At 34.4% G+C, this 16616-nt stretch overlaps 1 protein-coding gene and 1 long non-coding RNA gene across 7 annotated transcripts in view; both read right to left on the bottom strand.

Moving 5' to 3' along the window:
- Window positions 1-16616, bottom strand: part of epha4b (eph receptor A4b) — a 242909-nt gene that overhangs the window by 40611 nt on the left and 185682 nt on the right. For all 6 annotated transcript variants that reach the window (XR_015477916.1, XM_087239983.1, XM_087239979.1 and 3 more), the window contains 3 exon segments: window positions 6320-6387; window positions 5925-6050; window positions 255-440 (listed from right to left, as the gene is read on the bottom strand). Coding sequence is in view for 5 of the 6 variants with exons in the window: in XM_087239983.1 (XP_087096109.1) it covers window positions 255-440; window positions 5925-6050; window positions 6320-6387 (380 nt within the window). In the remaining variant the exon portion in view is untranslated.
- Window positions 10538-13292, bottom strand: LOC147846448 (uncharacterized). The gene is made up of 2 exons (XR_015478836.1): window positions 12060-13292; window positions 10538-11975 (listed from the first exon to the last, which is right to left on the bottom strand). It is a non-coding gene; the product is annotated as an uncharacterized LOC147846448 (long non-coding RNA).

Below are 16616 nucleotides of genomic sequence, written 5' to 3'. Positions count from 1 at the left end.
GTCAGATGTAGCTAAATGGCTAAGCTTATTAGCTAAACTACTCTGGCACAGCTGTGATATAAAGAAACATAAACAAAATGCTACTGGCCATTTTGAATAAATGGGAGGAGCTCCTTGATATGGCCCACCCTAATGATATAATGACAAAAAAATGCATCCCACAGTAAACAAAGCTGAGCATTTCAAGTCACTTTAAGGCACCTATAAAAATTACAGTCTCTTGTTTTACAAGCTGGATGAAGGTGAACACTTACATCTGGTCACGACTCCCTCCAGTCGGATGATGTTGGGATGGTCGAACTGGCCCATGATGCTGGCCTCGCTCAGAAAGTCCCGCCTCTGTTTCTCTGAATATCCTGCTTTCAGACTCTTGATAGCCACATAGATTTCCCTCTTGCTGGGGAGCTTCAGACGGCCACTGCACACCTCACCAAACTCACCTGAGGAGTCAAACACAGCCACCGTCAGCAAATCAGCTAAGATTAAGACAATTTGGGATATATATATACTGATTGCCTTTCTTACTTTTTACCTTCTTACTAGGTTTTGTCTTCTATATAGTCTAAATAAATAAGAAAGAAGTGAAAATTAAGTGGGTGTTTCCTTAAAATAAGCTAAATAACTAATGATGTAAGTAAAACAATGTTGTATTAGATAACAAAAAAAAATATATATATATATTTATATATATATATATATATATATATATATATATATATATATATATATATATATATATATATATATATATATAATATTATTTTATCCCATTTGCAGATTATTTTACGGGAACACTTTATTTTGAGTATCAGTAGACTGTCTGCCTTATCTGTTGATACTGCTCCTTCAACAGACATTTAACTGACTATAAGAAACTTTGCAAGTAGATGTCAACTAACCCCAGCCCCAACCTTAAACCCAACCTAATAGTCTACTTATAATCTAATGATAATTAGTTGACATGTAGGTGCACTATATTTAACAAACGGACCATCAAAATAAAGTGTGACCAAGTATTTACTCTGCAAAATAATGCTGATGAAAAGAGGAAATAAAATAAATTACAGAGGCATTTGTTTACAATTTCAGAGTTAGCATGTAGCTTGTTACCATAGAATATTAGACTTAATTTAAGAAAAAAATATCTTTCTCCATTCTAAGTAAATTCTGAAGAAACAAAATTTTTATACATTATAAATGTACATGTCAAATTACACTAACCCTAAATCCAACCCCAACCTAACAGTCTACTTATAATCTAATGAATTTAGTTGGTAAGTAAATGCAATGCAACTTAAATTCCACAAATGTTTATGTTTTTACTGAAAATTAAACAATGTTTTTTTTTTTACTTGTAGAAAATGTCTTATTTAAATAAGACAAAAATTCTAAGAAAAGCTATTTTGCAGTATATGCATGGTGTTTGTTTGTGTTTACATATTTTTGCAAGTTATATTTTAGACTTTTCTGCCTTTATTTGACAGTGTATGTGGACAATGACAGCAGTGACAGTGAGGAGAAAATCATGAGCTCTAAAAGTACAACTATATAGACCAGGAGTGGTCAAACATTTCCTATAAAGGGCTAAAAAGCAAACTTGATTGAGGTCTGTGGGCCAAATATATATACCAAACCCATTTACGTAAAATGTTCCATGGGTAATTTCCTATTTAATTAAAATATAAGTAGAAAATGTTGCTTTAAATCATATTAATTAATGCAGTATCATTTGTAACATATAATAATGAACTTAAAAACATAAACAACCCCATTATACAGAGTTCGGCGCAAAAAACAATAGTCTAGCTGCTCCTGCCTTTACCTTGAGTTGTTCACAGATATCTTATTTATAGTCCTCTGTCAAGCGACAGTATTTACATTTTAAAGAGCCCATATTACGGGTTTTTGAAAATTCCCCTCCATGTAGTGTGTAACACAGCTCTAAGTGAAGTGAAGTATCCAGCTAAGGCTTAAATCTGTTAGTGTACAGTGTTTAAAACGGTTGATTCATCTATAAAAGAGTCGACTCATAGTGCTTCAAACGAGTCGCCTTGATACCGATTCATTAGGTGTTTCGCCATGACGTACGAACGAAACCAAGTTATTCACGTGCACGCGCAAACCCGGGAGATTTCAAACCTGAGGCCCCGCCCTCTGACGCAGAAACCCAGACACACACACACACACACACCCACAAACACACGCACACAAACATGCCGGTCGATTGAAGTCACACTGCAGATGGACATTATCGATTCTCTACCCAGAGATGAAACCTCAGCATTATAACCAAGCAGTTGGAAACTTCTGGAAACTACAGGCTACAAAGAATACTTCATCAGCGTTTGTTAAAGTAAGGATCAGTAAAGATTAACTTACTAATGGACATCAGGTTGAGTTTCTTCCTCCATTTCTCAAATGTAAGTACGTGCGATTAAAGTTGCCTCGTTGACTCTAGCTTGCAAATGTATTTAGTTGTGATTTGTTACTTGTAACCGAGTGTACTGTATCAGGTTAACTGGCTATATTCTCTTATCGCGTGCAAAGTCACGTTAAAAACGCGACGCGTGCTGTTTGTTTACGGAGCTCCGTGGTAGAGGTCTGCATTCCCGCGGCTGTCCCCGCGCCAGATTTCTGCGGCGCGGGAATAAATTTCCGAATCAATCGCGGGAGCGGTCGGTAACAGGTTTAATTTGGGACGGGAGCGGGCTGTCTAGCAATATCGTGGATATTGCTATGCGAATGAGACAGAGCTTTGCCTGCCTGTGTGTCTGCTTGGCGCTTGTGTGTATGTGTTAGTGCGCGCGTATGAGAGAGAGAGAGAGAGAGAGAGAGCTCTGTCTGGCTGTCTCTGGACTGTTTTGCTGGGTGATTTTCGGTTATGTTCTCCCCCGCTCTTTAGCGGGATCGGGCGCGACGGGCAGAAAACGGGGCGGTTCGGGCACCGGGACAAGAAATTCTAAATATAAGCGGGAGCGGTCGGGTTCAGGCTAAAACCTGGCGGGTGTGGGCGGAAGCGGGAGCGTTGTCGTCCAGAGGTGTGTGTGTGTTTGTGTGTGTGTGTGTGGCAGCTAAAATCCACGCCTACACTATGGAGCGCGTATGAACTGTGATTACTTTTATATTGCTGATTAGCTATTGGGCATTTCATTCTCTGACTGAAGGCAGTCGACCAATCGTGACAGACTGTCATCGGTCCAATCAGCGCAGATTAGCTTCGCGCTAAGGAGGGGTTTGGGAACAAATGAATCACTGGACGATTCATACAGGAGTCGCTGGGATAATTAGGTAAAAATAAATGCAGATTATAAGACCATGAAAGTGTTTTTTGACTTTGCATGCATATTAGACTGTTGTTGGAGACCCTTACAACCAAGATATGACCCCATTTCATGTATAATATGGGCTCTTTAAAAGTTTGATTCATTTACAACTTTTAATTGAATAATTTAATTTAAGTTGGCTTTTTGTAGCTTAGCAATAAAACAAATAAACAATAGGTTACGTTAATTTTGAAATGTCGATCTCTGTCAAAGGGATTTGCAACAACCACCTACCCATCATTCTCACTCTCTTTTCAGATTGGATGGCAGGACAAATCAAAGATTACCATGGGCCAACTTTTGGCATTTCTGATATAGACACTTTCGTACTGAGATTATAGAAAATACATGGCTAATGTGTTCTGGGAATTGTCCTTGGATTCAATAACTCTGTAAAAAGTAGTTATTTACTTTACTTTAAAAAAAGTGAGTAAATTTGCTGCCTTAAAACCAACAAGTTGACTCTACTTATAAACATGAGTAAACCCATTGTAACTTGGAACTGTTAACTTGCTTTAACTTTTATAAATATTCACATAGTTAATTTACTTAAAATTGTAAAGGCAACAGGTTTACTCCATATTTTAAGTTGTCAACGAATAGTTTTAAAAGCAACATGTTTCTTCATTTATTTATACTAAAATCATTTGTCCCAGTGCACACTTTCAGTTTTTGGAATCTGTTCATGCATTCACACAACCTGTAAAGATTCCATAAAGACAAGTGACATTAGGATGTGACATACTTTGTAATGTAATAGTAAAAGATGCAGCAACGTCAGTTTACTTACCACTCGATAAATCTAAATTGTTTTTTTGTTTATTTTTATTTGTTCATGCAGAAAGTGAGAAATGGAAGCCGATAAGTTTATTCATTTTCCTTCGGCTTAGTCCTTTGTTTATTAAGGGTCGCCACAGCGGAATGAACCACCAACTACTGCGGCAAATGTTTTACACAGCGGATGTCCTTCCAGCCAAAACCCAGTACTGGGAAAAAGTCAGCAAGTTACAGCTGAAGTCAGAATTATAAGCCCCCTTTTGATTTTTTTCTTTTTTAAATATTTCACAGTAAGAATTTTTACAGTATGTCTGATAATAGTTTTTCTTCTGGAGAAAGTCTTATTTGTTTTATTTTGACTAGAATTAACCTAATTAACCTAGTTAAACCTTTAAATGTCACTATAAGCTGTATAGAAGCGTCTTGAAAAACATCTAGTAAAATATTATTAACTGTCATCATGACAAAGATAAAATAAATCAGTTATTAGAAATGAGTTATTAAAACTATAAGGTTTAGAAATGTACTGAAAAAATCTTCTCTCCGTAAGACAGAAATTAGGAAAAAAATATACAGAGGCGCTAATAATTCTGACTTCAACTGTATATTTCTGAAAAGTACTCATGAGGAAATGTATTATTTGTATTTTTATTGTATTGTTTTAATTTATTTCAAGGAATTACATTAAATTGCTAACCCAATGAAAAGCAGTCATCCAAATATTTACTGCATAACTGCATTTCTGGCCAATGATAATCAAATAATCCAGAAAGCTTTATATCAGAGTTGTTCAATTGAGAATGAGATTGGGCAAAGCTCTATTATTTGATGAATAATATATCAGTCAAACTTGTCTTGGTTAAACATGTGTCCCCTTCTCTCTCTCATACACATTATTTTTCCATGATATCTTCTAATTCAGAGCTTCTAAAGCCCTAAAGAACTTTATTGCACACTATTGCAAGCAGATGAAGAAAAAGAGGAAATGAGACATTGAAAGAAAGGAAGAGGCAGGATAAAAGACAAAAAAGATGGAGAAACAGACACTTGCTCATAGAAAAAGCATATGCTGAGGAAAATGAGATTTCAAAGCCAAGTTCAGACGCAGAGATATACGGCATTAACAGCTCAGTATTTCAAACAGCAGCTTTGTGTGTGAGGATTACAGTCTGCAGACATTCTATAATTAGGGCAAATAGAAACCTCTGTTATCATATACTTGCACACAACTGCACTTTCACTCGTTTTATACACTGAACAAAAAACAGATGTAACAAAAATTGAAAACGACATGATTTGTATAATATATAAGGCTGTGGAGTAAAAATGTGACCACTTGAAAACTCTCCTTGGATTTGTTTATTTGTATTTACTGGATTTGTTAAGTTTGAGTTTGAGTAAAATAGTAATATTTATTTTGTTCAATTTTCTGACACAATTTCCATCAAATGTATTTATTTACTTGTTTGTTTTTTATTTAAATAATTATTATTATTTTTTTAAATTTCAGAAAAAAAGGTCAGAATAATAATTTTAAAAGGTTTCAATTGGTATTGAAAAGCATGTTTGTATCAGGATATATTAATTTCTTAACTCTGAAGTAAAATAATTGATATTGTTTATAAATATTATGATTTTGCTATATTATGCAATTAGCATTTATTTGTAAAATTCACACAAATCTAAATGCTAAAACTCAATTCTAAAACTCAAACACATATGAATAAATTGTAAATCCAGATAAAATAGAATTTTCAAGTTGTTTCCATATTATTATTTTTTTCATGATTTATTTCCAAAATCTGATCTACAGAAGAGTCTCACCTGCCCCTATAACTCTCTCGATACGTATAGTGGAGGCATCAATTTCCTTAGCAAAATCCCGAACGGCTTGATTTGGGTCCTCATAAGTGTGCGGGTGAATGTACGTCCTGCTTCCTGGCAGCTTCACTGCAATAGGTAAAAAAAGAGATCACACATGAGGGATTTTGAGCCCAAATTAATGCCAAGCCATGACAGCATCATAAACCAAAAGAGTCTTCTAAAAAACATAAAAAAAGATAAACTCTATGTTGATGTAGAACAAGTTTGTGATTTATTTCACAGCTGAGGCTGGAAAAGAAACCTTTTACATTTATGTTACCGATAAAAACAGTCGTTTGTTTTGACAATCTAATAATGTTTTGTGTATGTGGGTTATGTTGGCCATCATACAGTACCTCTGCCATTCTGAAACTGCATTTTTTCTTCATCTGGATCTTGCTTTGCTTTAATGTAGCCACAATGTCTGAAACACATAAAAAAGACAAAAGCATCTCCTATAAAAAGGTATATTTTATAAACAAGCCATAAACTTGCCATTCTGGACTCTACTAGAATGAGGAAAAGATTATGATTTTTTCCATGCTTCTGAAGAACATGAAATTTCCTTCATATATTCAACTCAGCTGAAACATTCATCACTGCTTTCCAGTCCGCATACACAGCTGTAAAGAGATACTTTACACACACACACACACACACACAAAAAAAATACATATTGTCATTATTTACTAATCCTCTACTTATCACAAAGATGTTTGGGTTTCTATCATCTGTTGAACATGAAATAGGATACATTGAAGACAGTTGGAATGCAGCAGCTTTTGAATTCCATAGTATTTTATGTTCCTTCTATGAATGTCAATGGCTACAGATCTAACATTCTTCCGAAGATATTGTTTTGTGGAGAATAAATTATGAAGAAATTGCTATTTTTGTTTAAACTAAATGAATCAATTTTTTTTTAAGCACAGTGATATTCTTTAGCTGAATAATTATTCTGTTTATGTTCATCCAATCCATTCTCTACACTTCAATCACCATCTGGTTCGGCTCAGTTGCAAAAACAGACCTCCGTAGACTACAACGAACAGTCCGATCTGCTGAACGAATCACTGGCAGTACCCCTCCTACACTTCAAGAACTGTACCTTTCCAGAGTGAGTATATGGGCTTGCAAAATTACTCTGGACACCTCACACCCAGCACACTTCCTGTTTGAACTGTTACCATGGTCTGCGCTTCAGAGCACCAAGCACAAAAACAGCCAGACACAAGAAAAGTTTCTTTCCTCAAGTTATCTACCTCATGAACAGTTAAAGATTCTCCTACTGTGCATGGGCAATGCACAGGGCAATTTTCTCATATTCACTTTTACACAGCATCTTATAACAATATGCAATGCATTACTTTCTTATACGCATTTGTAAACAGCACCTCATAACTTATATATGTGTAACAAATCTGTACATGCAATTCAACATTCAGATTTTTTTGCATGTCTGTTTAATGTTTGTCATTTTTTTTTCATATTGATTTTCGAGTCGTCACTTGTCACTTTATGTACACTGGAAGCTTCTGTAGCCGAAACAAATTCCCTGTGTGTGTAAAGCACACTACACAATAACCCCCCCCCCCCCCCCCCCCCAAAAAAAATAAATAAAAATAAATAAAAAAACTGTAACCTTCAAAAGCAGTCTGACCATTTGCTTCAGCGTTTGAAGTGGCAGTCCAACTTGTAACGCAAGTTTGACAATTTCAGCCACAAAATTCTAAACCACACCCCTCCTACCGTTAATTTGCTAAGAGGGAATGGTGCACAAAAGCCCCGCCCCTACTCAATATTCCAATTAAGTTGGAATTACATAAACACACAGAACAAAAAGTCTCAGAAGATTTTATATTTTTTTGATTGAATAATTCCTTATTTTCATGTTTAAACATTAAATTTTAATGACCGAATATTATAGAAACTGACTTAGTAATATGAAAACAAAAATCTGTTATTATTTAACTCAATCATCTGACATGGTGATTTCTGAAATTGGAATCTACAGACACAAATTGATAAAATAATATAAGAAAATCACCTTAAAGTGTATTTTATGTTCTATTCAATGTTCTATTTCTAAAAAAAAAAAAAAAAAGCTAATTCAAAATAAGCTATTTCGAACAATTCTAGAAATCCATTAACTTCCATAGTAGGAAATACAAATACCATGGGTGTCCATGGTTAACGGTTTCTAACATTTTTCAAAATAATATATAAGGGTGAGCGAATGATGACATGATTTTCAGTCTGGTGTGAACTATCCTTTTAAGGAAAAGAATGAAAGAAAGAAAGAAAGAAAGAAAGAAAGAAAGAAAGAAAGAAAGAAAGAAAGAAAGAAAGAAAGAAAGAAAGAAAGAAAGAATGAATGAATGAATGAATGAATGAATGAATGAATGAATGAATGAATGAATGAATGAATGAATGAACGAATGAACAACAACAACAACAAAAACAAAAACACTTTATAAAAATCCAAAAAGCCTAACATCTCAAAATTGACAGGTGCATGAAAAGATTTAGTTTTTTGCCAGTAGTGTCTCCCCTTAATTGGGTCTGAATGAGTATGCAACCTAAAACAAGAATAAAAGTGTTCAAATAGGAGTCTGAATAAGTGTATGCCCCGATAAAAAGTCTGTGTGTGTGTGTGTGTGTGTGTGTGTGTGTGTGTGTGCGTGTGTGTGTGTTGTGCGCAGTAGCACATCTGTGAATATAGTCTCTGAGGGCACGTTGGAATGTCTAAAAATACCCACTGGTGTTCTGGGTCTCCGTGGGTACGATTTGGAAACCGTCTGCCTTTGCCTGCAGCAATATAGTGCAACACACCCAGTATAAAAGCTCCTAAAGGCATAGCAGCATTTTAAACATCACGGCAAAACAACAGGCCCCCTTCACAGTCATTTGTTAACTAATTGCAGTGGCAATTTCCGCATAAAAGACCCCTGAAGCTTGTCTTCTGACGGAACATGGTAATTGCAATTAAAAAATAACAGCAGTTTCACATTTGAACAAGTTCACCTTTTCATAAAATCATTGGATGAGATACATAAACATAAATGTATAGCACTAAATGAGCAACATGAAGTTAAAGGATTAGTTCACCCCAAAAAGGAACATTTACTCACCATTTAATCTCCCTCATATGCTTCCAAACCCAAATAAAGTTTCCTTTTTTTCTGTTAGACAAAAAAAAAAAAAAAAAGCTATTTTGAAGAATGCTAGAAACCAGTACCCATTGACTTCCATAGTAGGAAAAACAAATATCATACTATGAAATCAATAGTTACTGGTTTCCAACATAAATTGTTTTGTATTTAATAGAGGAAAGAAACTAAAACAGGTTTGTGACAAGTAAGGGGTGAGTAAATGATGACAAAATATTCAGTTTGAGGTGAACTATCGCTTTAAGCAAATGGATCAACAAATGAATGAATGAATGAAGGAATGTATAAATAAATGAATGGATGCATTACCAAATGCACGAATGAACTAACGAATGAACCGATGGACGGTTGGACAAACGAACGAACAAATGGACAAACGAATAAACAATCAAATAAATGAAGGAACCAACAAACCAACCAACCAACCAACGAACAAACAAATGAATGGACCAACGAATGAACGAATGAATGAACCAATAAACCAGCAAACCAACAGACGAACGTACAGACGTAAAAATGAACCAACCAACAAACTAAAAAACAAACGGACCAACTAAACAACCAAGCCAAACCAACTAACCAACCAACCAAACCAAACCAACAAACCTAAACCAAACCAAACCAAACCAAACCAAACCAAACCAACCAACCAAATGGACAAACAAATGAAAGGACAAACAAATGAACAAACAAACAAACTAATAAAGCTCGGGAAGCTACATCATAGCGAGTTGCGTTCGGCCATGTTTGTGGACAAACCGAGGAGCACTCAGCAGATGTGAATCAAAAAAAAAAAAAAAAAAACATCTCACAAGCACTGAGAATAAAATTAACTAATGTGTAAATACCTTTATCAATGCTCTTTTTGTGCCTGAGAAGAAAAGTTGTGTACGACCGCAGAGGGTCAGATCGAATAAATGAACGATTTTACTTATAACTGACAGCATATCAACAAGCTGCAGCAAAAAAAAAAAAACAGATCCAGATATGATTTTCTTCAGTATTTGTAATGTGAGTACTTACAGTTGATTGCTGATGAGTGTATGATACAATACATCAATAGGGATTAAAGGGAATCAGGCTATCTTGTCCTAAATACCCAGAATGCTTTGCGCTTTCACAACACATTCCTGTTTTCTATTAATGGGTAATTTCTAGTGACTGAAACTATAACTATATATAACTATTCCTTTCTTTCTTTCTTTCTTTCTTTCTTTCTTTCTTTCTTTCTTTCTTTCTTTCTTTCTTTCTTTCTTTCTTTCTTTCTTTCTTTCTTTCTTTCTTTCTTTCTTTCTTTCTATCTATCTATCTATCTATCTATCTATCTATCTATCAATCTATCTATCTATCTATCTATCTATCTATCTATCTATCTATCTATCTATCTATCTATCTATCTATCTATCTATCTATCTATCTATCTATCTATCTATCTATCTATCTATCCAAAAATCATACTTTTACACTATATGCTCTGTAAATGGATTAAGGATTAAGCTCTAACAACACACAAACACACACACGCTTTTGGGTTTGTCACTTTTCAGACTGCATAGCTGCGCACTGTTATATTAAACAGCTTTTACATTAGCTGATTCCATCAAATTGCGTCTACGAAACACGAAAGGAAAGTTACAATTTTAACGAGAGACGTGTTTTCAACTTTTGATGACCTTCAACCATCCTTCCTGTTAAATGCCACATTTGTCCCATTTATTTTGACATCCTCCTTGACATCAGTAAGAAGAGTCGAGGATTCCACACAAGCATACACAGACACACATGCAAATACACACACATGTAGGGGGATCCATCAGTCCAGCCAATTAGTGTCGTTTACACGATGACAAGCTTGTGTTTGATTCAGCCAAATAAAATCACCATCAAACTGAAGTGATGGAGGATGATCAAGACTGGCATCCTGTAGCACATGTGTCTGTGTGGTATATCAGTGCGCCTGCCAAAGACACATTCACTCTCACTCTCTCTGCTGCCACGCAATCACAGCTCCAACCTGCCAACTCGCCATGGCTGGGCTCTGGTGACCCTGGCATGGGCGGCCCGTCTCCTCATCATTACTGCCAAATTAAAAGGCAGAAGCCTCCAGCTCATCTGTCGACTCTTATCCCAAACTCAACTGCTTACGGACGGCCTTGGATCTCACCCCGAACCAATTATAATCAAAAGATGATTTTAAAATGTACTAGTGCTTGATTGTAATGAGAGACTTCTGCGTTTTCTTCTCGGATTAGCTGTCGAGGGTGATTCTTACTTTGAGACAATTGCAGAGGGGAGTTTCGACATGGGAAAGAACCTGAAGAAGGGAAAGGTAATTCCCTCATAGCGTCTCATTAAAGCGTAATGCTGTTTGTGAGGGAGCATAAAAGATTAGGCAGTTACACGTGGGAAGTTACCGAGGCTGATTTGGTTCAAGGAGATCTTCAGTCAAGCATCTTCATCATGACCTGCTTTAAGGTGAAGGGGGAAAAAAGAGGTTTCTAGACACAGCTGAATCAAGTCAGTTCATGATGCGTTCATCTTTGTAGTACAGCCAACAAAACTTTTTTAGTTCTGCAAATATTTTATGCTGTCTAAATAAATGGGGAAAGATGTTAATAATCAGCTATATTTTACAGATCTAGGCGCAAAGTCTAAAGTGCATAAGGGAAAAGCATTAAGGGCATGTCCAAATCCAGTTTTGCTACTTTAAGGATAGAAAAACTTGCTCTGTGCCCTGGTGCATGGTCTAACAAGGTTATGCTTATTCTCTTAATGAGTTTTGGGTGTGTTTTGAGCATAATGTGCAAACTAATCAAACCAATACGAGTCTCATCTCTCATTCCTTTTAAGAGTCAGTTGCTTCACGCCATGGCCCGTTTGCTATTTACATGGGGGACTTCGTAAGTTGAAAAACTGAACACTTCACTAGCGAGAAAACAGTTAAGCGGACCATCTGCATGAGCATAAAGAATGAGCCTCCGCCATTCAGCCTCTTTAGTTTCTCTTTACTTTTACTCTTTACTCCTTTGCTTTCATGGAATAAGGAAAAGGTGGAATTCACTCCACTGAAGACATCCATTAGCCTACAATTTAGTTTAAGCGCAAAGATTTGTTTCAAAACTATTTCTACATTTAGTTCTTATTTCCAGCAAACAAATAAATGAACAAAAAAAAAACAAAGTGTGATCAAACACACATCCTATTCTTTTTCCCCATATGGTGATGCATACGTCTTCAAAACATGTGGACAAATCGTAACTTGTTTTTAATAAAAGAAATATAAATATGAATATAACAAATATTACTGCTAATGATAAAATTATACAACTGCAAATTGAGGTAGCGGTTTTTATATTTATGTAGAAAATAATCATTTTTGTAACACTTTAATCTTTTAAATAGTTTTCATATGTAAATATATTTTCATATTTTTGTACATCCTGTGTGTATTAAGCAATGTGTATGCGGTTTGGACCGGCAAAGGCGCTGGACTTTCAATTATTAATTCATACACTGTAAAAAGAAATCCATAAATTCTGCGGTAAAAAAAAATGCATTTGTGGCTGCCAGAAATTTAGAGTTAAAAATAAAGCAGAAACATTTCTAAATGAACAGTAAACTACTGTATTTCTTTAACTTACACAACATTAATACACAAATGTTTTGTAGCATTATGATCTACATTGTGCTTTTGTAACACACAGACAAAAACACAACCAAAATCAGGTGAGAAAATCATATGATGATTTCACAAGCATAATAATATGTGTTGACCATCATGGTAAACACATATGAAAGTAATGCAATAAACATTAATTATCACAATTAGATTTATAAGATAAAATTCATACATAACTGATGAGAAAAAAATTAAAAGAATCATACTAATGTAAAAAAAAAGCTATAAATAGTCATAAAAGGGTTATTCACCGTATTTAATAAGAAAACTTTCTGCTAACCAGGTTACTGTTTTCCCATAAAAATCACAGCTTATTTTTTTGTATAGTGTCCAACTGAAAAATTTTTGTTCTTTTATATATATTATTTATTAATTCATTAATGTCAGTGTGTTTTACATTAAATAACTACATTATTTATTCATTCATTATTGTATTTACTGACACATTTTTACTGTTTATTATTTAATTATTACTTTACCTATATAATCAATGGCAACTTGTTACTTACTAATTTATTGTGGTATAAACACAATACACAAAACAAAATGTGGTATAGACACCAATTACGTTTGATTTTATATATTCTTAATTATAAAACATGTATTTTTCCAATGTATAATAATGTACAACAAATCTACTTTAATTGTAATTCAGAGTGTCCTTCAATAGTTTATATTAAACTGAACTGAATTGGTTTATTTCAACTAAAACTACAGCAGCATTCTCCCTCTACTCTGCTTACTATCTGATATGCTGAATATATTCCATAATATGAAATACTGTTATGTCTTCTTCTCATTTTGCATCTATGTAAAGCTGCTATATTGATAAACTCCACATGCTTTAGAAAAAAGGCAGAAGACTTGGCTTGGCTGTAAATGTACCTGTTTTGAAATGAAGTGTGCACATTCTATGCTGTATATACCTATACCTAGCATAAATTTCCCTTAACATAAAACGTGTATGCGGATATTGAGGACCACAAATCTTATGAAGCTATTCTCACTGTATCTATATGGATGACAGGTCATCCAGAAATCTAATGGAGGAAACAAAAAAGCATCTTATATTGACAAAACATCTCTCCTTGAAGAACAAAGCAGAGAGCATCATTCTGATGAACGACTCCAATCTCCCAGAGTTCCTCCAGTAAATGAGTGAACGCTGCTTGCTTTTGTTCAGCAAGGCCTGTGCTCTCTCGGTACAGCCTGAACACTATGAGGACAAATCACTTTGTGCTGCCTAATGCACTCTCTGGAACATTGTGCCACACACACATACACACACAGGAGACAGATAGTAGACGTTCGCTTTGCATGGGCCTGCTATTGTACTTTGCTGACGGGCGAAAAAAGCTGTGAAGGTCTAGCGCATTTCAGGTTCATATTCCTTGTTCTCTTGAGTCGCTCACTCAATTTACATATCAATTTACCTTCCTGGTCTAATATGCTGTCACACAAGCACCATTCTTCAAGACTCGCTGTCCTGCAGACTGTACAATAAAGAATAGTCCGTCTAAAAATGCTAATTCCGTCTTCATTTATTCACCCTTACGCCGTTCCAAACCTGTAGGATGTTCTTCTTTCCATGAGATACAAAAGATTAATTTTTAGCTACCCGTTTGCCAAAACGTGCCATGGAAGTATAACAATATCCAATCAGTCTTCTAATGTTGTCTTGACACCCATCTTAGTTTGAAACGGCCATGTTTATGAGTTTATGTTGGAAGTAAGAAGTTCTAATTCATCACAAATCAAAAGTTAAGTAAGATATTTTGAATAGATTGACTGACTTAGTCCACTGAAACAATTGAATGGTGTGTTTAGTTATTTCCAAATGAGGAAATAATGCTTGTTAGGACATTTTTTTAATGTTGGCTTGAGAAAGCCTTGCTTCATTGTTTGAAACAGCTTTGTAAGACACAAGTTTAGTGGAAAGGAAGAAAGAAAGAAAGGAAGAAAGAAAGAAAGAAAGAAAGAAAGAAAGAAAGAAAGAAAGAAAGAAAGAAAGAAAGAAAGAAAGAAAGAAAGAAAAAAGAAAGAAAGATAAATAAAAAAGAAGAATGATGTTGCTAGTTCTAATACACTTTATTACACAGCTATCATGTTGTTGACATTATAATATTGTCATTCTGTTTTAACATTATGCCAGGTTTAATAAGTTGCTAACACAAATTAGCATGTTTCCAGCATTATGTTTAACATCCTGCTAGTAAGAACTAACATGCTGTTTTTTCTATTCAAATTAAAAAAAGAGAATGAGTTCTTGGGGAAATAATTATGTCCTTAACCTAAAAATATTGCGTACATTACAAAAATATTGAAATAATTATGTTTTTGTATTACCTCAGCATTGTCGTGCTCTTTCATATTTAAAATCTGGCACTTAAATTCAGACTCAAGAAAACTTGTTGAAAAGTTAGTTATTTTGTGGATTAGGTGTTTAGAACAATTATATTTGATTATTATTTTTAGCACAATCTATTTTATTTTTTTTATTTATTAAAAGTGTTACAAAAATGTGTATTTAAACTTTCTATTCATCACAGATCCTTGGAAAAAAAAACTTTTTTTTTATCATAGAAAAAATTAGTTAAAAACAGTTAAAAATATTAAACAGTGACTGTGTTTACATGGACATCGGAAATCAAATTATTAGCCTAAATCTATTTAATTTTTTTTTATTTATTAAAAGTGTTACAAAAATGTGTATTTAAACTTTCTATTCATCACAGATCCTTGGAAAAAAACCTTTTTTTTTATCATAGAAAAAATTAGTTAAAAACAGTTAAAAATATTAAACAGTGACTGTGTTTACATGGACATCGGAAATCAAATTATTAGCCTAAATCTGAATAATACAATGATATGATTAAGGTGTTTCCATAAGTTGCTTTTATGATCCCCTTTAACATGTTAAAGCACATACTTTGATTAACGGCATTGCGTTATCGGCATTGCGCTATCGGCATTGCGCTATCCACGTTTCCTCTGGAGTTTCATGTAATTTTGGGTGTTTCATTTTTAATTTGTCAACTTTAACTGCAGTTTGGCACTTTCACTTTCAGTCAAGAACATTTCATGCATGCCCTCCATCACAAACGAGATATCAGATGTGAGCATGAACTGCTGGAAGAGAATTTTTTAACTGAATTTGACACCGCATGCAGTGAAAATCCTACATGATGGCAATAGTTTGATTAAGGTGTTTACATGTCTGTAATGCACTTTAATAATGCAACTAAAATTGGTATACTCCACATCTGAATTCAATTTCTGTTTAGTTCGGTTGTGACCTTAATCAGATATATATATATTTTTTTAATCGCTGTTTACATGGTAGACTCTTAATTAGAGTATTGTCTTAAGCGAATAAAAAAGTAGTTTTAGTGTCCATGTAAATGTACTCAATGAAATTATTTTTAACCTGACAATAATATAAAAAGATCGAGTAGCAAAACAGTACATTAAAATGATTTCTGGATCAAAAGTTGTCATGTAACACTAAATACTGGAATCACAATGATGGAAATGTGTTAAATTAGAAGAGAAAAAAAACTACAACACTCGCAAAATAGCTGGCACTTTTGAAATACTAATAAAATGTAGAGAGATAAACAGCTTGGTGTTTGCCATTCTAAGCATGTCAAACGTCAACTTTCCATTTGTTTTATTTCCCCCTTCTCTTTTATTTGACCTTATCAAGTCTTCAAACTTCTGTCACCATCTTTTCTTTTCTCCCTTTATCTATGCATCTCTCTACACTTCCACAACTGCGTCCTGAATATCTGTGAGAGTCTGAAT

Source organism: Danio rerio, chromosome 2 (assembly GCF_052040795.2).
Source record: "Danio rerio strain M-AB ecotype USA chromosome 2, GRCz13ab, whole genome shotgun sequence".
Classification (NCBI taxonomy): Eukaryota; Metazoa; Chordata; class Actinopteri; order Cypriniformes; family Danionidae; genus Danio; species Danio rerio.
Note: the sequence above shows the minus strand (reverse complement) of the source record. Positions and strands in the feature narration are given on the sequence as shown.